General features: G+C 45.2%; 1 protein-coding gene across 4 annotated transcripts; it reads left to right on the forward strand.

Moving 5' to 3' along the window:
• Positions 1–17,496: 17,496 nt before the first annotated feature.
• On the forward strand, positions 17,497–25,997 carry TP53INP2 (tumor protein p53 inducible nuclear protein 2). Of its 4 annotated transcripts, none has more exons than XM_072631324.1 (4): positions 17,497–17,620; positions 20,463–20,656; positions 21,297–21,561; positions 22,533–25,997. In XM_072631324.1, exons 2-4 carry the CDS (start codon positions 20,527–20,529, stop codon positions 22,780–22,782), a joined length of 645 nt encoding a protein of 214 aa, XP_072487425.1. In that variant the 5' UTR covers positions 17,497–17,620; positions 20,463–20,526; the 3' UTR covers positions 22,783–25,997. The 4 variants fall into 4 exon arrangements, with proteins under 4 accessions (XP_072487425.1, XP_072487428.1, XP_072487427.1 ...); XM_072631327.1 differs by having other exon boundaries at positions 21,390–21,561; positions 22,533–22,931; XM_072631326.1 differs by lacking the exon at positions 17,497–17,620 and adding an exon at positions 18,687–18,763 and having other exon boundaries at positions 22,533–24,606.
• The last annotated feature ends 1,142 nt before the right edge of the window (positions 25,998–27,139 follow it).

Consider the following 27,139-nt stretch of genomic DNA (forward strand, 5'->3'; position numbering starts at 1 on the left):
ATTTAGGATAATGACAAGATTACAAAACTGGAAGACTGGAGGGATAGATGTTGGTGCCTTCTGCAAAATAGGGCAATTTGGAATAGGGAAGGATTTTGAGGGAAAGAATACATTGGGCTTTGAACATGATGAATTTAAGTCTTCAGAAAATCCAGTTTGAAATTTCTGATAGGCAGTTACAAGATTGAAGCTTGGGGGAGCAAATGGGAATACATACATATATATGTATTATATAAATATAAGCAAGATATATGTACACAAGACATAGACACAGATTATATGATATGATGCATACATGTTATCTGTATAAGAATTATATAATGAGATTACCAAGAGAAAGTGTGGATGCAGAAGATAGCCTAGGACGGGACTTCTGGAACACTCATTGTTAGGGAACTTGATGTGGATGATGAACCAGCAAAGGAGGCTGGAAAGGAATACTCAGATAGGTTGGAGGAGAACCAGGAAAGAGCAGTGTCATGAAAATGCAGAGCAGAGAAGGTATCAAGAAGAGGATGATTAACAGATAGATTGAGAAGCACAAGGACTGATAAAATACCATCAGCCTTGGTAATTAAAAAGAGATCATTGATAACTTTGAAGAAAGTGGTTCCATTTGAGTACTGAGGTCAAAATCTAGATTAAAAAAGTTGAAGAGTAAAGGGGACATGGCAAGTATAAACAGTTGTTTCAGGAGTTTGGCTGAGGAGAGATTTAGGTAGATATCGCTTGAGAACATGGTGGGATCTAGTGAAGATTTAAGGATGGGAGAGACGTGGGCAAATTTGAAAGCAATAGGAAAAAAAGCCCAGTAGATTGGGAGAGGTTGAAGATTCAAGATAGAGAATGATTGTGGATGCTATCTGTTGGAAAAGACTGGGAAGGTTGGGATCAAGTGTAAGTAAGGGGATTGGCCTTGGCAAGGAGAAAAGCCAGTCAAGGGAAAGGAGGAGAGAGTGAGAGATGGTTTTAGAGATGGAGAGAATGGAAGAAAAGTGTACCCAGATCAAATGGCCTCATTTTCTTGGTCAAGTGAGAGAAAGGGATGTGAGAGAACTGAAAAGGGAAGAGAATGTTTGGTATAGCTTTGCTGGGAGTGAGACAGGGAATCAATTAGGGAGAAATAAAAATACCATCTTGCCATAGTGAGGGCCAAGTTGAGGTTGGATAACATGAATTTTTTTTTTTTAATGGTTAACAATCACTGCCATACAATTGAGATTTTATCCCCCCCACACCTACCCCCCACTACCCCCCTCCCTCCCCACGACTGCATACAATTCTGTATAGGTTCTACATATACTTTCCTATTGAGTATATTTTCACTATAGTCATGCTATGTAGTCAGACTAAAATAAATGAAAGAAATCATATAACAAATCAAAACATGATACACAAACACATACACATACACAAACATGATCTGCTACATTTTGTGAATGACTTCCATATTTCTTTCTCTGAGTGTGGAAGGCATTTTGCCTTGAGAACCACCTTTGGGATTTTTTTTTTTTATAAGAAGTTTTTGCGTTATTACAAAATTCCAAGTCTACCAGAAAAAACTCTCGCACACTGTGGTCGTTGCTGTGCACAAAGTTCTCCTGGTTCTGCTCCTTTCACTCAGCATCAGGTCATATAAGTCCTTCCAGGCCTCTCTGAAGTCTTCTTGTTCATCATTTCTTATGGCACAATAGTACTCCATTACATTCATATACCATAATTTATTCAGCCATTCCCCAATTGATGGACATCCCCTTGACTTCCAGTTTTTGGCAACTACATAGAGTGCTGCTATAAATATTTTTGTACATGTGGGACCCTTTCCCATTTTTATGATCTCTTGGGGATACAGTCCTAGTAGCGATATTGCTGGGTCAAAGGGTATGCACATTTTTGTAGCCCTTTGGGCATAGTTCCAAATTGCTCTCCAGAATGGTTGGATGCGCTCGCAGCTCCACCAACAATGAATTAGTGTTCCAACTTTCCCACATCCTCTCCAGCATTTATCATTTTCTTGTTCTGTCATGTTTGCCAGTCTTATAGGTGTGATGTGGTACTTCAGAGTTGTTTTGATTTGCATCTCTCTAATCAATAGTGATTTAGAGCATTTTTTCATATGATTATAGATAGCTTTAATTTCTTCCTCTGAAAATTGCCTGTTCATATCCTTTGACCATTTATCAATTGGGGAATGACTTATATGATTATACATATGAGTCAGTTCTCTATATATTCTAGAAATGAGGCCTTTATCCCCGAGCTTAGCTGTAAAAATTCTTTCCCAATTTACTACATCCCTCCGGATTTTGGTTGCATTGGGTTTGGTTGTGCAAAACTTCTCAGTTTAATGTAATCAGTTATCCATTTTGCATTTCATAATGCTTTCTATCTCTCCTTTAGTAAAGAATTTTTCCCTTCTCCATAGATCTGATACATACACTATTCCTTGCTTCTCCAGTTTATTCATGGTATCAATCTTTATACCTAAATCATGTACCCATTTGGACTTTATTCTTGTGTGCGGTGTCAGGTATGGGTCTATGCCTAATTTCCGCCACACTGGGATAACATGAATTTTTAATGTAATATAATTCAGCACATTTGTTAGGCTTCCTCCAGCTGTATCCAGCAGCAGAAGAAAGGCCAATGATGGGCATAATCCATGCTGGCAGATTGCAAAACAATATATGAACAGCAATAGAACAAAGGGATGAGGAATTTGAGATCAGAGGACAGGTTAGGGTTCCAATGGCTAACCAATGGGTTAAGATTAGAGAGGAAGGAAGGTTAAAATGAGGACAGGCAATATCCTGAGAATGAGCATCAAGGTGGCACAGTAGATAAGAGAGCCGGGCCTGGAATCAGGAAAATCTGAGTTCAAATCTAACTTCAGACACTAGTTGTGTGACCCTGGGCAAGTCATTTAACCCTGGTTGCCTCAGTTTCCTCATCTATAAAATGAGCTAGAGAAGGAAATGGCAAACCACTCCAGTATCACTGCCAAGAAAGTGGGGTCACAAAGAGTCAGACAAGACTGAAACAACCGAACAACAACAACGGTGTCCTGAGAAAGTACTGAGGGGTGAAGGGATTGGAGGTCTCCATGAGAGTGAAGAATAGGTTTAGGAGGGATGAGGCATCATAAGAGATGGAATGGCAAGAGGTTACGGTCAAATAGGGTCAAAGTTTCTAATGAGAAAAGTAGTACACTTGTGAGCATTAGTGAAATCCATTGTGAGACCATCCATATGTGTGGCTGAGGTGAAGTGAATGAATAGATCATGGGATTTAAAGAGGCCAGGAATTGGGAGGTTAGAGAGCTTGAGGAAGCATCTATATCTATCTATCTCTGTCTATCTATCTATCTCTCTACCTATCTATATGTGTGTGTGTGAATATATATATATATGTGAGTGTATATGCATATATACATATGTGTGTATATATGTATACACACACACATATATCCAACTTCTGCTTAGGAAGAAATTCACTTCCTCCTGCGGCATTCCATCTCCCTTTTGGACCTTTCTGATTATTCATGTTTTTCCTTGTGTATCCTCTGTCCCAAAGCCCATTGGTATCAAGCACTCCTTATTGGTGGAGATGAGTGTAAGAGACCACCAACCTTCTTCATTCTTGGAGCTTTGAGTCTTCTTTGGGACTCTTCAAGCTTGAGTCTCTTAGGGGGCTTCTCACTTCCAGCTTTAAGAGAGAAGATGGAAGAGGGCAACCCTACTTAGGGCTGCTGAAGTAAAAGAGTCTGGGAAGACATGAGAGGAGTGGGAGGGGTTTATCATGTGCCCATCCCCAGCTTGCTACTCTGGAGACTTTGGGGAGTTTCTTCTTGAGTGAAATCTAGAACTCTGTCTTTTGATTGAGCTGAATTCCCTTGATCCCCATAGGAGGGGCTCCTTCACACTGTATTGCTTGGCATATTTTCTCCTAATGTATTCTCTGATGGGGATAAATAGGTTTCTTTGCTATTGATTATGTATATTCATTGTGGAACTGGTATTTGATGGGAAATAGGTCAAGTGTTGGATATAGAGCTTGGGGGTTCTCCTTCCCCCTACGGTGATCAGAAGTTAGATTGAATCTGATCATATCCCCCATATTGGGTTGTGACCCACAGTTTAAGAAGTGCTAAAGGGGTCACAAGTGGAAAAAATTTAAGAAGCCCTACCCTAGAATAAAAATATCTAAAGGAACAGATAGATATAAATCTAGCCCTTTACCATCTCTCTCTAAGGAGAGCAGAGTGGCTTCCAGCCCCTACCTCCTGTGTCCCCTCCTGACAAGAATTAAAGACTTCCCTGAAGAAAGAAAAGAGAGAAGTTTAGAGATGTCTGCTCTGTGGCCCTTTGAGTCACACAATAATACTCTTATGCTACAGTTTAGGGGACAGCCCCTTACAACACATGGAGTTCTCTACATGTGAGGCACACTGAACTTGTATCAAACTAAACCTTTCCTTGCTACCATTTTTCCCTATTGTCTGTTCCTACACCTGTGGTTTGGAGCCAGACAGAAGAGGTGTTAAATCATATCCCCAAGTACTTGAAGACAGCCAACATGTCCCTACTTCATCTTCTCTTTTCTATGCTAAACATCATCCTCAGATCCTTCTTTAGATCTTTATATGCTATTGTCACCAGACTGTTATTGTTGTATGTACTATGGTGTGAGTCTAACACAATTGTGTCATATATTTTATGCACTTAACAGATAGGCTATTTAATTTATGTAAGGAGTTTCAGGTGGAAATCTACATCTTTGTAATGTATGGTCTTGAGTTCCCTGGGCACTGAGAGATTAAATGATACAGTAGCTCTGTGTCAAAGACACAGCCTTCCTAATGTTGAGGCCAATTCTCCCTCCATCATCTATGCTTTTTGGTTCCCACATTGTGCACAGTGGTACCCTGGGACACCATGATAGACTCACAGGGGCACCACTAGATAGTTTAAGTTAAATGTTCAAGGGAAACACAGCAAAAACCCAACATCTGTCAGACTCCATTGTTGTTAATTGTTTCCATCATATTCGACTCTTCCAGACCCCATTTGCAGTTTTCTTGGCAAAGATTCTGATGTGGTTTGCTATTCCTTCTCCAGCTTACTTTACAAATGAGGAAACTGAGGCAAACAGGATTCAGTAACTTACCTAGGGTCACAAAGCTAATAAGTGTCTGAGTCTGGATTTGAACTCAGGTCCTCCTGACTCCAAGGCCAGCACCCTAGCCACTGTGCCACCTACCTGCCTGTAACTCAGTGTAGCTCAGTATCAACAGTCGATCGAACTACAAGCTACATTTTGTGTGACAAAGTTCTTGAATTGCTCTTTCTCTTGACTACTCCAATAACTTCTCTCACTTTCTAGTTATCTCAATATATAATCTCCTATCTTTGTGAAGGTGGGCTTTCAGTTGGTTGCTATGATAAAAAGCAATTAGCCCTCAAAAATCAATGTGAAACAGGAAATTAAAGCTGGTAGTATCCAATCTGATTCGAAAGTTTGAGAAGTTGTGCTGAATTCAACCATTCTGTTTATTCCTCTTTGTCATTTCCTGGCCAAAACTACCACAGGTCATTTCCTCAGCCCCATCCCAATGAGGGAAGCACCTACTCTTGGTCTTGGGGTTTGTCAGGGGCTGAGCCTGCCGGAAAGATGGGGCCATAAGGTTGGCCCCTTAGGACTCCTCCACTTCCTTCCTTCCTTCCTGTCCAGCACAGACATGCAGACATGTCTAGGACTTGTGAAAAGCCCATGGCATCATTGCAAACTTAGCCCAGTTATTGCCACCTCTGCCTCAAAGACTTGCCTGGCAGTTACCATTCCAGTCCAGCAGAAATGACATTTCCCTCCTCAGAGTTCCTGAATCAACTCTACCCCTTGGGCATTTGTGAGTTTTAATCTACTTTGTACTGACTATAGAATTGTAGGGGTCTAAATATGCTACCTCCCTCCCCTCCAAGGCAGTGACCATTGTAAAGGCAGAGTACAAGATATCATTGTTTATTTCTTATTTCCATCAGCTCTGATGACTACTACAGCACCCATCAGGATCACTAGACTTTGTGCACAGCAAGTTCTTATTGCCTGAAATGTTCAATTTAATTTAATAAATATTAGGATATGTGCAAGGCTCTGTACACAGTTCTAAGGATACAAAGATGAAAGAAGACAGTTCTTATCCTAAGGAGTTTGTAGTTTAAAGGGGGAGGGAAGTAGGAATGTGATCAGATGATTCTGGAGTCAGAAGCACCTGGGTTCAAATCCCAAATCTAACATTTTATTGTTTGGTGACCTTGAGCAAGTCACTTGACTTTCCTGGACCTCAGTTTCCTCATCTACAAAATGAAGGATTAGGACTAGTTGGCCTCTGAATCCTCTTCTACCTCTGTATCTATGATACTGTGGAATGGGGGTTGATGAACTAGGTATGGACAACAGTTTTCATATTTTAAAATTTTGAGTAATATTATTCTGTGTCCCTTATGTTAATTTTGGACCTGGCTATCAAGGATTAATCCACATTGTTTAATGCTTCCACCCAAACATGGGTTTGGAAGTATGAGGAGAAGTCCAGGTATTTATAGACTAAGTACCCTCTGGTAGCCACTGGGGACACTAGCCTAGTAGGGAGGCTATCCTGCTTGCACCAGGGAAGTGGGGGAAGCTAACAGGGTTATTGGAGTAGTGGTTGAAGTCAAGTATTAGACAGACAACTTAGATTTTGCATTCCCTTGCTGAATGATTAATACAGTGACTTAATGTTTATAGTTTGTCTTAAGGCAAACTTAAGGAAAGCAGAACTCAGAAACCTCAGGTACAAGGCAGGATGTCGCAAATGTGTCATTTAGAGGTTAATTTAGGTTTTCCCATCATTATTACTATATTGGCATGGCCTTATTTATCATCAGCAGCCTAGACCATGCAATGACTAACAGAAATTAATACTCCTCTGCCCATCAATGGCTAAACAAGTTATAGAATATGAATTTTATGGAATACTATTGTAATATAAGAAATGATAAAGGAGATAGTTTCAGGAAAAACCTGAAAGATTTGTATGAACTGATGCAAAGTGAAGTGAACAGAACTAGGAGAACAATTTATATGGTAACAGCAATATTGTAAAAATAAACAACTTTGAAAAACTTAATAACTGATCAACATAATGAATGACCTACCACAATTCCAGGGGACTCATAATGAAACATACTATCCACTTTCAGATAGAAAGTAGATAGATTCAGAGGACAGATTGAAGTGTATTTTCTTCTCTTTCTTTACTTTTCTTGTGTTTTGGGGGGGGGGAGGATGGAACATGGCTAATGTAGAAAATAGTTTTCCGTGACTATACATATTTGTAATGGATCTTGTTTGGTGGAGGAAGGGAGGTAGAGGGGGAGATTTTAAAACTGAAAATAAAATTTAAAAAAAAATTAATATATCTTTGATTATTTATCTTCCTTTATTTTAATAAAGTATTTAATATTTGTATTTATATATCTTAAGTGTATATTAGTAGGACATAGCACATTTAAAGCCATTTATAATTCACAAAAGTCCTGAAGCAGGTTGTAAAAATAATATCTTCATGTTCAAATGAAGAAATAGGAGTTGAGAGATGTTAAGTGACTTTCCCTGGGCCACATAACTAAAATGTTACTACCATTACTCAAATTGAGCCATTATTCAAACCTAGACCTCCTATTCCCAGCCCATTCAGAGCTATTTTTCCTGAACCTTCCTCTTTCTCTTTCAGACCCCAGACCCAATTAGTCAGTTTTACCTGACAAACACTTTCAAAATTGGGGACAAAAAAAACTACCCTGGACACAGGAATATAGGCACTGGGGAAATCTATCTGGGGAAGCAGGTGTCCAATCTCTGAATGAATAAAAATGTATGAATGAAAAAAGTCTAGTCCCCTAAAGATGGAAGTGTCCCAATGCCATTCTTCAATGACCTTTTATCTACTCTCAGCCTGAGCTAGAGCTTTCCTGGATCTCCATGGTCACTTCCTAATAGGAAGAAGTTATGGTAGCCTTGGTACCCAATCCTCTGGCAATTGGGCAGGGTCGGTGCTGGGCAAACTTATGTATTCAATGTGGATCTCTAAACCTAAAGCCCTAATTTCTAGTTTTCTTGTGCTCTCTGCCCTGGCCTCCATGGACCATACTGTCTATGAGGTTTTCTTGGCAAGTATACTGGACTGGTTTGCCATTTCCTTCTCAAGTGGATTAAGGCAAACAGAGGTTAAGTGACTTGGCCAGGGTCACACTGCTTGTAAGTATCTAAGGAAGCCCAGTGCTATTGGTTGGTTGGTTGGTTGGTTGGTTAGTTATTGTTCTTCATTCTCAAAGAGCTCCAAAATGACATCACTATGTTGGGATCAAGGTACAGTATGTTCCACTATGGCTGATCAGACCAATGTGAGCTTGGAAGGCTCTGCCACAGGTCTGGTGTAAATAATCTGTATGAACATTTGGAGGGGAGATGTCTCTCAATTTGTGCATCTCACTTTTCTTCCGAGCTACTGCAATTCTGCTTTACTCATAGAACACAGTGCCTTCTTTGAAGTATGCAGGCCATACTGGGTGATCCTGTGCCCCTGTTTCCCATGTCATGCAGTTCCCAAGTTCTTCAAAAAGAGCTTGAGAATGTCCTTGTAAGGACATTTGTAAGACCCAGCACTGTATCTATCCACTGAACCATCTAGCTGCCTCTGAGTCACCTTAGAAATCTAATCCAACTCCTTGCCCTATTCAGGAAGCTCCTGGATGAAATCCTTGAAAAGTATATTTATCCAGACTCTACTCAGCAACAATAGCTAACATTTATATAGCACTTTAAGGTTTTCAAAGCACTTTACACATATTATCTCATTTGATCCTTACAACAGCCCTATAAGGTAGGTGCTATTATTGTGGACTGAGTTTGAGAGGTTGAATGATTTGTTCCACACAGATAGTAAGTGTTTGAGGCAGGGTTTGAACTCAGATCTTCTTGACTTTTGAGCCAACACTCTATCCAATGCACCATCTATCAGCAACAAAGAATTCTCAAGGTTCCCCATCATTCACTTATAAGATCATAGGACTTAAGAGTTGGAAGTTACTTTTGATATTATTTAATTCAATTCCCTAATCTTAAAGCCCAGAGAACAGAAAGTATTTGCCCAAGGTACACATCTAGCAAACGACAGAGCTGGGTTCCAAACCCTTATTTTCTGACACTAGTATTTTTTCAGCTCCCCTTCCAGGTTCAAAGCTGCTGTCTGTAGCACTTCTGCCCACTCCCACTTCACCTCAGTTTCAGCCCTCAACTCTTCCAAAGTCTTTTGAAATTCTTCCTCCTTCATGAAGTTGTTCCTAACTGACCCCTTTGCTCTCAAGTAAAATTTCCCTCAGAGAATAACCTTTAGCAGAGTTGCCTTCTGAGGACAGAGACCCAACCAGATTGTCAATATTTATCTACTGGATTTCTGGGTTTGTCTGTTGCTGTTGCATCACCCTGCCTTTCGCCTCCCCAATCCCCTTCTATCCCAAAGCTCCATGAATCATGCTGTCTTTCTGGTCTCATCTCCCAAATGTTCCTGGCAGGGACTTGTTTCCTCTAACAGCAGTGAGTTTCATAAATGCTACTAATAGGAGAAAAAAAAAAAGAAACATCTGAGTTCTGCCACTAAATAGATCATAGAACATCAGAGCTGGGAGGGACCATAGAACATAGAATTAAAATGTCAGCTTTAGAAGATCTCCAAGCTGGAATGCATCTTAGGATATAGAATACAGAGCTGTTAGGAATCTCAGATGCTATCTATTGCAGGAATTCTCTACCTTTTTTGTGTTATAGTCCCCTTTGGCAGGCTGGTGAAGGTTATAGGCCTCTTCTCAGAATCATATTTTTAAATAAATAAAGGAAATGAATATATTTAGTGAAAATAAAGATGGAAATTTTTTTTCCTGTCCAAGTTCAAGGATTCCCTGAAATCTACCCCATAGGAGTCTTTAAAACCTAGGTTAATAATCCCCAAACTATTCCAACCTTATCTTGTTACAGGTCCAGAGACTACCTTGTATAAAGTTACACCAAAGAATCAATGTGTGACCTAACCCAGACTAAAATTCTAGCTTCCTGACTCCTAGATGAGGACTCTTTCCATTACAGGACCAATTACAGCAGCTAGAGGTTGAAGAAAGAGAAAGGAGAAGGAAGGAGATGGGAGAGTGAGGGGAAAAGTTAGAGCTGTAGGCCTTCTAGTTGGAGCCTCTCATTTTACAGGTGAGAAAATTTAGGTCCATATTGAAGAAAAAAGCCTAATACATAGGGGCAAGACAAATGAGAGGAGGGAAGGAAATGGAAAGGCAGGCAGATCTTCAAGAATGGAGAGGCAGGATAGGCCCTAGACCTGGGAAAGGACCCTTTGGCACAATCAGGATTTGATTGTATGGAGCACTGCCCAATATCCACTTTCTTCACCTGGTTGCCCTCTCCTTTTTGTTCTACTTGCTTAAATCAAATCTAACCCAGGCCCCATTTCCATAATGCAGCATTTTTTAACTGTTACTGGACATTGCTAGCTTAGGTCCTTAGGGCCTTGAGAATTATCTGAATCAGCCTCCTAAGCTTCTGTCCAGCCACCCTCTCTAGTGAGGAGGGCGGTGAGCAGGGCTGGGTTTCACTCTCCAGACAGGAGCAGAGAATGCTCAGTATCTCCTGGATTTCCTAACACCTCCACCCTCAGGATCAAATTTCCAGCTTTTCTCAGGAAGTTACATAAAATATTGAATAAGAAGGAAGTTAGAAATCATCTACTCAAATCCTTTGATTTTTTTTTTCAGATAAGAAAACAGGCCCTCTTTTGAAGTAAGGCCATTTCACTAAAATCATACAGGTGGTAAATATTGGAGCTATGATCCAAACCCAGGTCATTTGACTCCAAATCCATTGCTCCTTCCACTGAGCTACATTTCCCCCCTCTCTCTCTCTCCCCCCCTCTCATCCTGTTTCTCTCTCCCTCTCTCTCTCTCTCTCTTCTTCTCTCTCTCCTTTTCTCTCTCTCTCCCTCTCTCTCTCTGTCTCACACACACACACACACACACACACACACATACACACACACACACACATATATACACATACACTTCTCTTAGTACTGTGACCAAGCCCAGCAATGTCACATCCCCTTGACCTTTGAACTGCTTTACCATCCCAAACCCTGGGTCTGGGACTCATAAAAAGGGAAATCAAGGAGGGACAAGGTAGGCTAACCCTAGGGCAAAGCTAGGAATAGAATCCTAGTGTCTTGACCCTGCATTCAATGCATAGCTCATTCTCAATTAAACAGTAAGCATTTATTAAGGACATGTCATGTACCAAGCACTGTGTTAGGTTCTGGGGATACAAATACAAAGAATGAAATAGGCTTTGCCCTCAGGGAGCTTATGTTTTTAACCTGTTAAAAGACTCAGGGTCTAGTTCCCAGTTTTCTATTCTCACTGCTAGGTCAGGACCCCCAGAGCAAGGGATAGCTCCTTCCTTGGTGTTCTAGGGATATCCTTTAGGGGCAACAGGGCACTTCTTCTAAAGCTATTGCCTTGGTCTCCCATTCTAGTGTGTTTTCCTCAATATGATATGCTAGTTGCAGAGGTATCAATCATTGATTAGCATCTTGATATCATTTAAACAAATGATACCAATTCACTTTTTTTGGAAGAGAAACGTCAAGAACATATTCTCTCCTGTACCACTTCAGGTCCTGGGAAGAGTGAAGTCAAACTTAAAGCTATAAACCTTTAAAAAAAATGAAAAATTATTGAAGCTTTGTGCCCCACCAAATTTACTCTCTACTGCATGAGCTTTGAAGAAACAAGTATCTCAGGGTTTATTCAGTAATAGACTGAAACAAGAAGGTAGCTTGGAAACTTCGCTTCCCACTGGCCTTGGCTACTTATAAACTTTGACATTGTACTTCCATTCCTGACCTCATAGTGTGCTCTCTCCCAATCAAGAGACTTAATCAAAGAAGTCCTCATCTCCCCACCCCACGGCATCCAGACAGGTAAAAGAACAAGGTCAAATCATTAGAGCCTTTTGTTTCACATTCTGTTCCAGCTCAGTCTTTCTTCACCATGAGGGCCTCAAACACTTATACTTGTGCATGCTTTGATGTTCACATGAGGGATTGCATCAGGCTGAACATGCTGTGCAAGATGATAAGGGCATAGCTCTCACTGGCCAATTTCCACATTATACATAACAGGAGAAACAGTACATACTTATGTACATAATTAAGTACATGTAAATTGCAGTGTGTTCCAAAAATCTTAGTATAGTTTTAAGATCTAATAACAGCTTCAGTTGCTTAGAACTGCACTAAGACTTTTAGGACACTTTGTGTATATAAAAGAAATACAAGGTAATTTGAAAGGGAGAGGGGGGAGTCTTATAAATAGATGAGGATAGATCAGGAAAAGTTTCATGTTCACCCATGGTGCTTGAAGGTTTGTCCCAACATGTTGGATAAAAGTGCCCACAGAGCCTCAACATTACCCGATGTGAGCACTCATGCCTGTGACTGAATAGGCTTGTGTACCCATATGTGAGTGTGTATAATAACTAATGCTCACATTTCTGACATTTCAAAAGCTTTAGGGATTACAAAGCATACAAAGAATACAGCAGCTTGAAAAGAATACATTAACTCATTTGATTCTCTAAACCAGTCGTTTTCACAGGGTGGTCTGGAGACTCCTGGCGGTTCCAGAGACTCTTTTAGGGGGCCCTGAGGTCAGAACTATTTTTACAATAATACTAAGACATTATAGTTTCTAATGTGGTAAATACGGATAGATATAACCCATGTAAACAAAAGCTCTTTTGGGGGGATCCTCAATAATTTTAAGAATGTAAAGGGTTCTTGAGATCAAAAAGTTTGAAAATCATTGCTCTAAACAACCCTATGAAGAAGGTAAAGGTATGTTTATCCTTGCTTTACAAACAAGGAAACTTTGACTAAGAAAGGTCAAATAATTTGCCATGGTCACAAGGGCAAATGAGTCAGAGATAATATTTAAACCCAGGTCCAGGTCTAGAACTTGTCCCTACTCTAAGATGTTTTACCTTACAATAGTTTGGTGAAGTCTGTAGGTGCAAGCAATTATTCTTATTTTACAGATGGAGAAACTGAGGCTCAGGCAGATGAATTGACTTCCCCAGAATTACACAGCTAGTAGGGGTCAGAGCTTGTACTTGTACTCAAGACTTCTGATTCCAAGGCCTTCTACCTTTATACGTGTGTGTGTAAAAATATATACTGAGTATTTTCATAAAGAAAGTAAAAGGGGAGCATTCATCTGCCTACCAACCTGAGAAAAAAGCTCTAAGTTGTCCTCCAGTAAGAGCCTGGCCTGGATTGTCTTCTGTGTTCTGATCTAGCTAGGATTACCGATCATGGCTGATATAGTGCTGTCCCCTCAAAGACATAGTGCCCCTAAATCTGGGTTGGGATGTAGAAGAGGCCAGGTTCCTGTCTCCTACTCTTAGCTATCTGGAGAGAGAGGAGGCAGAAAATAAGAAGGTGATCTCTGAAGGCCTATGTAGCTCTAAATCTGTGATTTTAGGAGAGGTGGGTTTGTGAATCCTAGGAGAGTTCTCCAATGCCTGGAATTAATTCACTCCCTCATTATCACCTCTCAGGATCCTTGCCTTCTTTCAAGGTTTGCCTCAGCTGCTAACTCTCCTGTGAGACCTTCCTTGATTCGAGGTTCTCCATCCCCTACCCTTCCCCCACATACAAACACACCCCTGCCCCTGCCGCTATGCCCTTTCCTCCTCAAATTACCTGGCATCATTCTGCATACATCTCTTGTATCCCTCAAATACAACGATAGCTTCTTGAGGTAATTTTTTGAGGTAACTGAGGTATCCCCTGTCTAGCACCATCTTGCATATAATAGATATTTAGTATTTGTTGAATTAAACTAAGATATGGAACATGACCCCTAAAACCTAAGAGACCCCAAAATGATACAGTTTTCCCCTCCCCAGTCACAGGGAAGTTCTGGGATGCTGTCCATCTGTTCCACAGGCACCTTCAAACTCCAAACCTTGACCAGGTCAGAGCTGTAGCCAAACCCTAGCTCTGTGACCTCAAGGATTGATTGGGGTCTTGGGGCAAAGCCCAAGGCAGTGACCACATTTGCCCTTTCTGGGATTTAAGCTAAGAATTCTGACCCTCTGATTTCTCTGAGTCTAAACTCCTCCTCCTCTGGCAGCCAATCCAGAAACATTTATTGAGCATCTATTACATACAAGGGCTGAAATGTGGATAGCTGAGTAAGATTCTGTCCCTGCCCTTCAAGGTTCCACATTAGCTGAAAAACAACTAATAGCTCCCTATGAGTTGATTTTCTGGAGGAAGCATGAGTTGAGCTGGGCTTGGCCTTGAAACATTTTAGGACTTAAAGAGAAGGACATTCTAAGCAGGGGGTGGTATGATCAAAAGAAGGGAAGACCATAAGGGATAGTCTAAACTGGAGAAGTATGGATGATACATTGGACAAGATAGGGAGGTGTCTAGCACTTGAATGCCAGGCTGAGTAAATAGCACTGCTTTTGTAATGTGAAGACCTTGATTCAAATTCCAACTCTAGGCTTTCTAGAGCCTGAGTATTTTCTTCTGTAACATAAGGAAGCTATACAAGATGATCTCTCAGATCCCTTCCACCTCTAATCACATTGTCATCCTGTGACTTTCTCCTCTGGACAACAGGAGCCATTGAAGTTCCCTGAGCAGGGGAGAAATGTGGTCAGTCATAATTTTAAGGTTTGCAAGAGGGATGACACATATCTCATTTGATCTTACAACAACCCCCGTGAGTAAGTACTATTAGGGTCAGAAAAACTAAGTGACAGCCATAGTCATTCATAGCTAGTGAGGGTCTGAAATAGGATTCAAATTCAGAAGTCTGCTGACTCCACATTTAGCACTCTTTCCTAAACACATTTGTTGTCTTTTGTGGAAAGTTTGGAGGTCAGGATGAGGGCAGAAGGAGTTCACAGCTCTTTCCCTGCTTACAGCCTGGTACTTAAGAGCCTGGGCTCTTAGCAAGGGTTAGCCAGCAGGAAGATTGAGTCATTATTCTCTGCCAGATTCAGGCATCTTGGGCCTCACCCTTCTGGGTGAGCCAGTCACGTGGGGCCCCTTCCCTATGTCCTGGGGCTAGGTTTGGTGTGGTCAGTGACAAAGCAACTAGGCATGTCTCTGGTCTAATCCCAGTTCTAGCCTAGGTTCCCGAGGACTCCCAAGTCCACAGCTTCCTGGTGTGCCAAGGTGGGTAGACAAACATGGGCCCCAAAGAGGCTCATGAGTCAATCTAGCTCCCACCCACTGACTGCTTTTCTAGCGGGAAGAAGACTCAGGCCCTACTTCTTCCCCCTATCCCCTCATCCTTAGAGTAGGGGCTGCAGGTGTAGGATGCTGGGAGTGACAAAGGCTGGGGGATCCTGTAGTGAGGAACTGGAAGTATAAGGTGTGGGGCTGTGGATTTCTGGAGAGAGTGAAAGTATAGAATTTAGAGTGGAAAAAGACTTTAGAGACCATCCTTTCACTGGACAAGTCGGGAAAATACTTAGAAGAGATAGCAGTTGCCTAAGGTCACATAGCAAGCTAATGGGGGAGCTGGTTTTGAAGAAACCCAGTGAAAAATCATAGAACTTAAAAGTTTCAGGAGACTTAGGTCTTCCATGTGATTTGGACTCCTTAGCGTGCTCCCTTTTCTGGACTTGTTTATTCCTTCATAACAAGAGAATCGGACTATGGTTTCCAAGATGCCTTACCATCAATTACCAAGCACCCACTAGGGGCCAGATACGGTGCTCAGTGCTGACAATACAAAGGCAAAAATGAAACTGTCTCTATACTTGCTGAGCTTGCCTTCCATTCTGTCTCCAGTTCCGAAGTGCTAGGTTTGCAGCTAAGTTTGTAGGTTGCAGCATTGGACTGCTGGGGAATGAGTTCAAATTTCACTCAGACTGAAGTCTGAGGGACTCCCTTATTCCTAAAACTTCTCTCCATTCCTTACTTTGTCTTAGGAAGTCTCTCCTTTCCTCCAAACTACTCTAGCTGCTTGTTACCCCTCCCCCCCCAGATCTGCCCCTCTCACTTTCCCCTTCACTTACCTTCACCTTTCCTTACAGGATAAAGATCCTGGAGCCAGAAGCTTCTGAACTTTAACCTCCAGCTCAGCTCTGAGAAGTACCTTAACTATTATTTAAGGTCCCTGTCCCATATCCTAAAGCTCTGGAACCTCCGAGGTCACTGAACCTGAGTGAACCAAGGTGGTTCAAATATGAAAGGTTTGGTTTCCATTGCTTCTAGTCTCAAATCCCAGGCAGAAGTGAAGTGAGAGACAGAAGTACCATGGACCATCCTGAGGGAATCAAACCTCGTGGTTGAGGAGTCGGAGGTTATAGACCATAGAGAGAACTTCAGAGCGTAAAGGTGCCTTGAGATCATCTCGACCAGGAGTTCTTACCTGGGGCCTGTGAAGCTGGTTTAAAAAATCAACAACTACTTCGACATATTTGATTTCCTTTGATTTTTCGTGTGTTTTATTTTGTGCTTTAAAAATTCTTTGAGGTGCCTGTTGGTGACTAGCAAAGAGGTCCACAGTAAAAAAAAAGGCTAGAAACTCCCGATCGAGTCTAACTGCCTTATATTATAGATTAATAAACTGAGGCTGAGAGGAGCACGAATTTGTCTAAGGACACAACGAACGGGAGGACCTCTTGTCCAGGGCTGTATCACAAGCGCTTCTCCAGGGGCTCTGAAGCCCAGTTTAGGACTTGGTTTCTCTGAGGCACTCCTGTGTCTTCCGACGTTCCCCAGGTTTCCCTGGGACCCCTCAGGAGGAATCTTGATTGACTCACCCCTGAGGACCAGCAGGGGGTCCTTCCATGCAGCGCACTCTCCCCTAGAGCTCCTAAGGCCCGGAAGGCCAGCATTGCCGGATCTCTTCTCTCACCTCCCCCTTCTCCAGAGGATAGGGGAGGGGTTTGGATAAGGAATGGAGAGGGACCAGAGGGGCAGGAAGAACTGGGGAGGCAGCAACCCGACCCCGGAGCCCATGGTGGGAGGAAGAGGGGAAAGCAGCCTTGACCCACTGGGCTGGCGCAAGACCCTAAAGGTGCTACGTGTGCCCTGTGGTGGCTGGATCACCGGCTCGGGGGTAGGGGATCCGGGGACACACCGTTCCGGATTGGCCTCGGGCCGCCCGGGCCGTGACGTGAGGGCGGGCGGGCCCCTTTGTGACGTCACAATCAGCTGTTTGAGCGTTCCAATTTGTGCCGTGAGCCCCGGCGGACCTGCTGCCAATCCACCAACCCCCGCCGGGAGCGCTGGAAGCAAAGCCTGCATCCCCGCAACCCGCCAGCCCCGCTCCGGCCCCAGCCATGCTGCTGGACCTCTGAGGGAGCCCCTGCCCCGGGACACTCCGCCACACCGCCTCCCTTCTCCCCTTCCCGTCGTCTGCCCCTCAGCGCCGGCCGGCCAGCTCCGCGCTCGCTGCCCCGGGACGCGGCCGGCGAGTGGAAGCAGTCCCAGGTCAGTGCGGTCCGGACCGGGCCTCTGTCGGCAGCGCTGAGCCGGGATGGCCGCAGCGCCCGCAGAGTCGGAGCGTGATGGGGGCTCGGGGCTGTTTTTGTGGCTGCTCAGGGATCCTCACGACTCGGGTGCTTCGGGGGGGGCCAGCTTGTGGCTCCGACTCCCGACCCCCGGGGGACCGCGCGGAGGTGGGGGCGGGAAGAGCAGCCGTCGGAGGTCAAAGTGGGTGAGGAAGGGGGCCGGCGGCTCTCTGCCGGACGGCGGGGGCTGGCGGCGCGGGGAGCCGGGCTTCAGGAGGGAGGATGCTCCGGAAGCTACGCAGACGCTGCTGCCGAGGGGACTGAGCTGGAGGCTGGAGGAAGCTCGGGGCTGCTTCCAGGCCTGGGTGCAAACCCTGCCTCTTCTGAGCGCTGCGGAGGCTGGGCCGGCCCGGGAACGCCGGACCCTTCGTCCCGCGGGGTCGCCCTCCCTCCCTTGCTAGAGATCCGGCTTCGCTCCGGGGCCTTTGTCTCTCGGCTTCACCGCTTCACCAACCGCAGGAGCCCAGGACCCCACTGCCCTTTGCCCATTGGCTCCCTGGGGTTGTCCGCTGCGGTGACGTCATCCTATTTACATATGACATTGAGTCGTCACCAAGGCCAGCTCCTCCCCGCCACCCTCAGCTCCCCCAACTCCGGCTGTCCTCCGGTGACCTGATTGGGTTGGAGCTGGATAGAGGCCTGATGGGGCGAGGCTTATGGCTGGACTGGAGGGGCCCGGGAAGGATGCGGGGTGGGGGGGCGATTAGGGTTGGGCTTGGGACCCTAGCGAGGAAATGCCAATTACTAACCTGAGGCCCGATATCTGAGTTTAGTGGGTCCGGTGACTCCTAGAGCCACCCAGGGCAAGTAATGGCTGTAAAACTCCTGGGAAACTGAGACCTTTCTGTGGGTCCAGAGAAACACAAGCTCAGGGACTCCAGAAGCTGGAAGGTTGATTCTGGTACTATTTCCTCTTAGCCTACCTAGCTCTGACTTTTACTCCATAGTGAAAGATTTCCCTGGGAATGAGGGAAGTGAAGCATCAGGGGCAGGTAATACAATCCTGGAGCTCATGACCTCTGGGGCAACATTGCCTGTCTGTGGTCCAGTTGGAGCTGGTGAGGTCTGTATTACTTTTCTCTGCTGGCATGTTTCCTTTTCTGCTTCTCTCCTTGCCCTTGAAGAGGAGCTAGGTTGGGTGGGCAGACAGAGGACAAGGCAATTCCTTCTGGAGGTGTAGGGAGGGAGTGGTGCTAGTGGTAAATGTGTCTAGTACTTGGCTTGCTCCTCCTGCTTGAATGCTGTATAAAAAGCATTGAATTTGGGGTCAGATTACACAGATTCCAGGCCAGGCTGAGCTAAGATGGGCTTCTGGGCAATTTCCCCCCCTTTTCAAATGTCAAGTTTCCCCATCTGTAAATGGGAACAGTGAGACTACCTACCTCACCAGGTTGATGAGCATTAAGCACCCACAAAGCACTACAGAAATGTGATCTGCTGCCACTATGATGATGATTCTCTTTCCTGTCAAAGCAGCTGTACCTAGAGGAGACCAGGCAAGCTTTTTGGTTGAGGGACAGGCCTAGTTTTCAGAGCTGAGATTCTGGGGTCCCATTCCTAGCTGCACCACTGACTTACTGGGAGCCACAGAATCTATTTTGAGCACCTCTTGCAATGACTAAAGGGATTTGTCCTCCCAAGGGCTATTTGGGGAAGTTAAAAACAAGGAAGTTGTTTGGCTAGTAGGAACCTGCTTGGGTTCTGATGCACCTGAAAGTGGTGGGATGGGACTGAGTGTAGGTGACCAGGTGTGTAAGGATCCCAATTCCTGACAGTTGTGTGGAATAATCAGTTCATCAACCAAATCTGCCTTCATCTTCAAATAGGTCACAATATTCTAGGATGTCAAAGCTAAAGGAGACCTTAGAGATCACAGCATCCAATCCTCTCATTTTACAAATGGAAATGGTTTGCCTAAGGTCACACAACTAATAAGGATCAAAACCAGAAATGGAAGTCAGGTCTCCTGACTTCAAATCCAGTGCTCTTTCCATTGTATCTTGCAACCCCCTGGACCTGAGCTCTTCTCCCCTACTCATCACTCTCCCTGTGGTGCCAAACCCCTTTCTTAGTCTGAGCTATCCCTGTGACTGACCTTTTCCTGTAAGTGAGAGAGGTCTGGTACAGGGAATGCATGGTAAAGGAACTCCCTGTACCGATACATATTAGAAACTCTCCAGCACTTACATAGTCTTACTTGCCTGGGGAACTGACTGACTTGTTCAGGATCATATAATTAGTGTCAGAAGTAGAACCTAAGCCCAGGTCTTCTTGATCCCAAGGCTGGATTCTCTATCCACTGTCCAGGCTTATTTTAATCCCCTAAAATAGGCCATTGTTCAAACTCTTAGGGACAGGTGAGAATACAGAAAACCTAAAGGACATGATGCCCAGTCTCAGGCCTGGAATATCTGGGCCTAAGGCTCTGAATTGTCTCATATCAGATAGATGAGAATACTTATTTAGTCTGCTTTCCTGGGGGGGAAAGGAGGGATGGGAGGGGGTGGTGGAAGGAGGAAGATACTCAGTACCTATAGGAAAAACTGCCTCCCTGGGCCCTTTGTGCACTGTACACTTTGTGCCTGAGGATTCCTCTTTGTTGCAGGAAACCTTGCTCAGCTTTTAGTAGAGGGGAGGGGAAGAATTTCATTGCTACCTCCTATCCCTGGTCGGACAGAAGTGGCCTCCCTATACCCAACTTGACTATGAGATATGGGAGTGAGAGCCAGGACCTGAATGACTTTTCACTTCCTTGTCCTCAGGTCTCTCTAGGGTCACTGAAGCTGGGTCTTCCTCTGCTACCTCCCCCACTCCCACTCGTGCATCATGTTCCAGCGCCTCACCAGCCTCTTCTTTAGCACCAGCCCACCCTCTGAGGAGCCCCCCTCCCCCAAAGCCTTCATCTGCCCTGAGGATGACGAAGAAGTAGATGGATGGCTCATTATTGACCTGCCTGGTAAGTGCTTGGAGAAGACCTTGGGTGCCTGGTCCAGCACATCTACTTCCCCTGTCCCAGCTCCAGTTAAGAGTCCACACAAAGATCTCTGGGCTCAAAGAGCTGGGGCTGGGAGTAGGGGTAGAATTCATGGGCCCTCATATTCCCCCATAGTGGGAGATATTCCAAAATTCCCTTTCAAGGCCCATTCAAAGTATTCAGAGCTATTGGAGACTGTGGCTTCTGTTGTGAGGGGCAGGGCGGGGAATACCTCAGATCAGCCCAGAGAAGGGAGTGTTGATTCTTGAGGCAGAAAGTCCTAGGGAAGGGGACAGATCTGGGACCTGAGGGGAAGTGTCCAGAGCGGGATGCTAGGCCTCTGATAGCCTAAGCAGGTGGCCAGAAGGGTCTTTCACAGCTCCCTTCCCCCAGGGGCAGCAACTGCTTCTAGAGGGATTGCTCCTTGATCTAGTCCTACTGGAACAGCAGTGGGCCTGGCCTGGAGGAGGAAGAGAAGAGCACCAGCTGGAGGGAAAGGATAGCCCAATGCCAGTGGGCTTTGGGTCTGACTAACTATTCCCCTTTCTCTTCCCTATCCCACTATGTGTCCTTGTGTGTGTGGTCCCCTACCCCTGCTGCTGCCTCACTCCCCTCCTCTCAGATAGTTTTGCTACCCCACCAAGTCCCAAACCAACCCCCTCCTGCTTGCTGGATGAGAGCTGGTTTGTTACCCCTCCCGCCTGTTTCACTGCAGAGGGGCCTGAGCTGGGGCCTGCCCACCTGGAGAGCAGCCCCTTGGAGGACCTGCTCATCGAGCACCCCAGTATGTCTGTCTATGTCACTGGCAGTACTATCGTCCTGGAGCCTGGGCCTGATCCCACCCTGACCCCACCCCGGAGCCCGCCCCCAGCTAGAGCTGGCCACCGGTGAGCCCTTGGGACAGGAATAGAGAAGGAAGAATCTAGAATGAGACCAGGATAAGGGGGAGGGAAAAGGCCTAGGGCCTAGAGAGGGGACTAGGGGAGCGAAAGTGATCTGAGAACACTGATGGAAAAGGCCAATGGGGCCTGATAAGTGCAGCCCCCCACCAGAGGGCCTACAGAGGCTGAGCCCTAAGATTGTCTAGAGGCAGAACCATGTCTGGAAGGGCCATCCTTGCTGGTCTAAGACCAGGGCAGCATTCTGTACTGGGATGGTATTGAGTGGGTTGTGTCACCAGGGTTCTCAGGTCAGGTCATTTAGGCTTTATAGAGACTTTTTTAGTGCTAGAAAAGGGGGGCTACTGTGTGTGTGTGTGTAGAGGGGGAGTTCACAACAGCATTTCTGCTCTGGAGCTTTGGTGATCACTGTCCTTGGGAGATCATAGTCAAAAGGGTAGAAGGGGAGGTGTATTGGTGCCCATTGAAGGTCCCAGATCAGGTGATGATAAATAGCCTAAGTCAGGGGTTAAGAGTGTGTGTGTGTGTGTGTGTCTGTGTGTGTCTGTGTCTGTGTGTGTGTGTGTCTGTGTCTGTATGTGTCTGTGTGTGTCTCACAATGGACCCTTTTAATCCCTGAAGCCTATGTCCTGGTAAGGCTGGAAGAATCAGTACAGGCTACCCTTGGGGGAGAACTATGAATGTTCTTTAAAGAGAAAGAACTTGCATATTAGATAAATCATGTAGAATGGATTGGGGGAGAAGGAAAAAAAGGAGACAGGGAAGTTAGGTGGCTAAGAGTCCAAACAGGAAATGAAGCCAGTCTCTAGACTGGCAGCGGAAAGGACATTGAAAATCAAAGGCTTGGAATTAGATGTCAGGCAGGATAGGGAGTTTAGGGGATATTGGGGTCTGGGCAGTGGAGATGGGCCTCCTCCAAGTCCAACTCTTGAGCCTACTATATGTCTCCTCTCCCCAAGGGAGGTCATGCAAGCCCGAAGGGATCCAGGCCCCAGGCATCACACAGCCTCGATGCCCCCTCGGACAGCAGTGCTGGAAAAGGCCAGTCAGGCCCGGTGGGTGCAGCGGGCCCGCCAGAGGGCTGACAGACAGAGGTTGAGCCCGAAAGTTGTCCAGCGGCAGAACCGTGTTCGAGAGCGCCACCCTCGTCGGTCTAAGCACCAGGGCAGCTTTCTCCACCAGCCGTGCCAGCGCCAGTTCAATTACTGATACCCTTGAGGTCTCTTGTCTGCCCATTCTGGGCTGCTCCAATCTACACTGCTCTCAAATAAACCTCTCACCAGCCTTCCTCCCTCCCCTTCCCCCGCAGACACTACACCTACCCCTTACCCACTCATTCTCACCAGCCTGCTCCTGCCACCTGTTCTGGACCTATACGGTGACCCTCACATGCTCTATGGACCTGATGGCCAAGGTCCTGTTCCCTAAGGGAGCCTCTACCCAAGGGGAGTCTAGAGGGACAAAGGTGTTGCCAGCCATCCCTCCCTTTGGTCATTCTGTCTAGAGATGCCAGCCCCGTACTTCAGTTCTCTGCATTCCCCAACTGATTCCTCCCATTCCTTACCTCTAAATCCTTTCTTGTGAATTCTCATCCCCTTCTTTATCCCTCAACCTTGATCCCCTCATTTCCCTACATCTGACTCCACCTACACACATACAAAACACTGGTTCCATCACAACTCTGCCCCTCTCTAACCTTCCTCTTAGGATATCTGTCAGTGAGTGACAGAATTGTCTTTTCTAAGGCTCCCTGACAAGTCTTGGCTACTAGGTTAAAATGCCCTAAGGCCCAGTTCCTACTGTCTGTACCCTAGGAGACTCCTTAGATCTGGCCCAGGTGTCTGAAAGTAAAGTATGTTGGAGAGGGCTGTGAGATGTGAAACTAAAGAGTGAAAGAATGGAGGGATTCAGACAGGGACAGAAAGTCAGAGACAGACGAGAAAGATAAGAGTCAGGAGAAGCAGAGCTTCCTGAGCACAGGAAAGTTGGATTTTTATTAGTGGAAAGGGACCTATCATCCTAGCTTAGTAGACTGCTTTATGGAGTAAGTAGGTAGTTTCCTCAGTCTGATGCCACCACACACCATACTAGAAAGGCCTTCTGGTCCAGGTGACTCCTCCCTTTCCCACCCTGCCACAAGGTGTTGGAATTAGGGGGGATCCAGGAGACCCTGTGAAGCCTAGGCTAGCTAGCTAGCCTGGGGGTGGGGAGGCTCTCTAGGGACTGGGTTGAGGGCAATGAAAAGGATAACTTCTGACCTCAGCCTGAGACTCTAAATGACTAAGGCTGCCGAATTTACTTTCTGCCTCAACACCAGAGTTCTGTGCTTTGCATTATAAATGTCTCACCCACTCTAGAACTAGGGAGAATCCTCTTTGCTCCAAGATGGGCAGATCTTCTGGTAGTCCCAAGCCTTTCTGTGTTGACTATTGTTTAGCTCCAGACCTTAGAAAAAGGATAGAGAAGCACCTCCTCCTTTAACTGCCCACCCATTCTGAAGTTCTCACTCTTAGGAAAACGGAGCTATTAGTACCAACCTTTACTGAGGTTCCCTACCTTCTTTCTACCTGCAGAAATCAGGTGGCTGTTCCTTTATTCCTGAGGTGTATGGAAAAGGGAGAGAAGGTCCCAAAAACCCATGGCCAGTCTGGGACTTAAGAAGCAGCTACCCTTTTTGATGCTGTGGGCTGTGAATTCTGGGCTCAGACACCAGCAATTGTCCCCTTGCAATGCCCTGCATCTCCCCTGTCAGTTTCTAGATGCCATTCTTTTTCCTATCTCTTCATCTGGATTTATTTCTTATGCTAGTTCTGTTTCTTGAAACTTCCAAGGATTTTTTTCCTCTAATGAGTTATTCTGTCTACATACCCCCTTTCCCATTACTTGGCCCTGGGTGTATAGCTAGAGTACAACTGGGCTGGCTTCCTGAGTCCAGGTGCCTATAGCTTCACAGCTATCTGGGCAGAGGCCCCCCAGCCCCAAGAAGCAAACCAAATTATTTTTTAAAATTAAAACATGACATTTAAAAAAATACTTTCAGCTCACTCAGAAGTTAGTGGTTAAAGTATCACACCCTGTACCTTCTAAAGTTCCCTCAACCCTCTTTCAAGACTTTCCCCAAACCCCACTTGTCACCTCACACCCAGTTACGCTGTGTCTGCCTAACATCTGTTTTTCAAAGTTCCCATCTTCCCTGTTCCAGTGCTGAGGAGCTGGGTTTGGCTCCTAGTAAGCTATTTAATGGGGACTGGAATGAAGGAAGTCTGGAGAGCAGGACCTATCATCCTAAAATCTTGCTTGCCCCCATTAATGCCTTCCCTCTCCTCAAGACTCCTTGAAGTCTTTATACCCAAGGATCAACACAAGCTGATCATAAGATTTTTCTACCATCCCATAGACACTGTAGCATCTGAGTGTGGCAATATTTTATGTCTAGATTTTTAAGACCTGACACTACTCTGTCCCCTGTTTGTTTGACTACAGAGCCACCAGATCTTCTCATGCTATATGGACTGTGTATGTGCCTTTTACCCTTAGCATGGTTCAGGGTTTTTTAAACCACAGAACTTGAACAAATTAAGGAACCAGTATTCATGAAGTCCTATGCAACCTAAGACAGGGAGTCAGAGTCTGCAATGACAACTGTTTCAGAGACATTGAGGAAATGACCAGTTTGTGAGGAGTATTAGCTAGACCAGTATAACCAGCACTTCAACAAAATTGTGTGTGCGCATGTGCGTGTGTATGTGTGTTGGGGGGAGATGCCCATCTTTCGTTCTAAGGGTTTGTTTCTAAAGAGTAAGCACTGTTCACAAGGGCAGCATTGCTCTTTTCCTGTTGAGTTTTGAGAGCATGAACCTGACCTTCTCTTGCCCCAGGTATCACTTGCTGGTCCCCTGCTCCCCACTCTTGTCCCAAGAGGGCCACAGTGTGTATGGTGTGTGTGTGTTTACCTGTGCAGTTGTGACCGGTTTTAAGCATACCAGAAATCCACCAATCCGCCCCTTAGAGCGCCGCCTCTCCTCTCTCAGAGGGCATCACTGCCCCCCAGGTGCTCCAGATCTTGAATGCCTTACTAAATCCAAATGGCTTTGAACTAGGGGGCTTAATGCAGACAAACCACCCAGTTTCTGATACCTATGACTGTAGCCCTGCCGCCTGGTTCCAAATAAAGCTAACAAACTGTGTCTCTGTCATATGCTGAGTCCAGATTGTAGGAGGAACCTTCCTTAGGATGTTTAAAATGTGTGTTGGACTCAAGGATGCAACTACCTTGACTCTATCGTGGTGTGTGTGCGTGTATGCATGTGTGTGTGTGTGTATGTAACAGGACTCTTGAGTATTAGACTGTAACGCTATTCCTCTGTGGGGGAAAAAATTAATATAAAAGAAAACACAAGAAATAAAAATCTATTTAAATCATATACTGAAGTTGAATTGTCTTGATTTGGGGTGCACCAGAGATCCCATGCTGATGGGATATTGAGCAGGAAAAGTGACATGTTGTGGGCATACATTGGGATAAGGCCACATTCCTAGTCTCCTTTTGCTCCCTGATGGATGATGATGCTGGAGGATGCTGGCATCTTAAGAGAAAGGGCTGAGGCAAACTTAAGAATGGCAGTCAGCCTAGTACTATTTTCTCCCTCCCTAAAAAGATCACTCCTATTTTGGGCTGCTCTGTGCTAAGTGGTGTGAGCCTTAGAGTTACAGCATCCATAGGCAGAAGGCTTGAATATAAGGAAATAAGAGCATAGAAATATGACACCATCTTTAAGGAGGAGTTGAGGCAAAACAAGTCACACTTCTTGTTCAAGGCCTAGAAGGTCTAGCTTGGAGGGAGAAGGGGTTAGAGTGAGGGGAGTGGGGGTGGAGCCCCACTGGGACTTCAAATGTGGCTCAGATTACCCCCTAAGCAGGATGCTGATATGAAGATAATCTCTATGAATAGTGACCGTCAAGTGCCAGAGAGGAAGGACCACAAATGAAAAGGTCTATTGACCTAATGGAAAAGATGATAGCAAGATGGGATAGAGCAACGTAGGAAAGAGAAACCAGTGTACACCCCTCTTGGGCCTCCAAAGGCTCCTAGGAAGCCTGTGTGCACCTATATCAAGGATCCCATCCTCAGGCCTCAAATCTCCTTTTACCTCAGCTGGGGGGAAGACAGGAGTAAGGGATAATAGCTACAATTTATATAGTGTTAACTATGTCCCAGGCAATGGGATAAATGTTTTATAATTACCTCATTTGATCTTCACAACAACCCTGGGAGGTAGGTACTATTACTATCCCGATTTTACAGATGAGAAAACTGAGGCAAAGAGGTGAAATGACTTGCCCAGGGTCACAGAGCTAGTATCTGAGACTGAATTTGAACTAAGGTCTTCCTGACTCCAGGCCTGGCACTGGGCTACCTAGCTGCCCAAAAAGAGCTAAGGACTTGTGAGCAGAATGGCTGATGCTCAGCATCTTCAATGAATAAAAGCTTCAAGCTTCCATCTACACTGAGGGTCACAGATTTAGAACTGGAAGGCACCTTCAGGTCATGTAGTCCTGGAGCTTG

Source organism: Notamacropus eugenii, chromosome 1 (genome assembly GCF_028372415.1).
Source record: "Notamacropus eugenii isolate mMacEug1 chromosome 1, mMacEug1.pri_v2, whole genome shotgun sequence".
Taxonomy (NCBI): Eukaryota; Metazoa; Chordata; class Mammalia; order Diprotodontia; family Macropodidae; genus Notamacropus; species Notamacropus eugenii.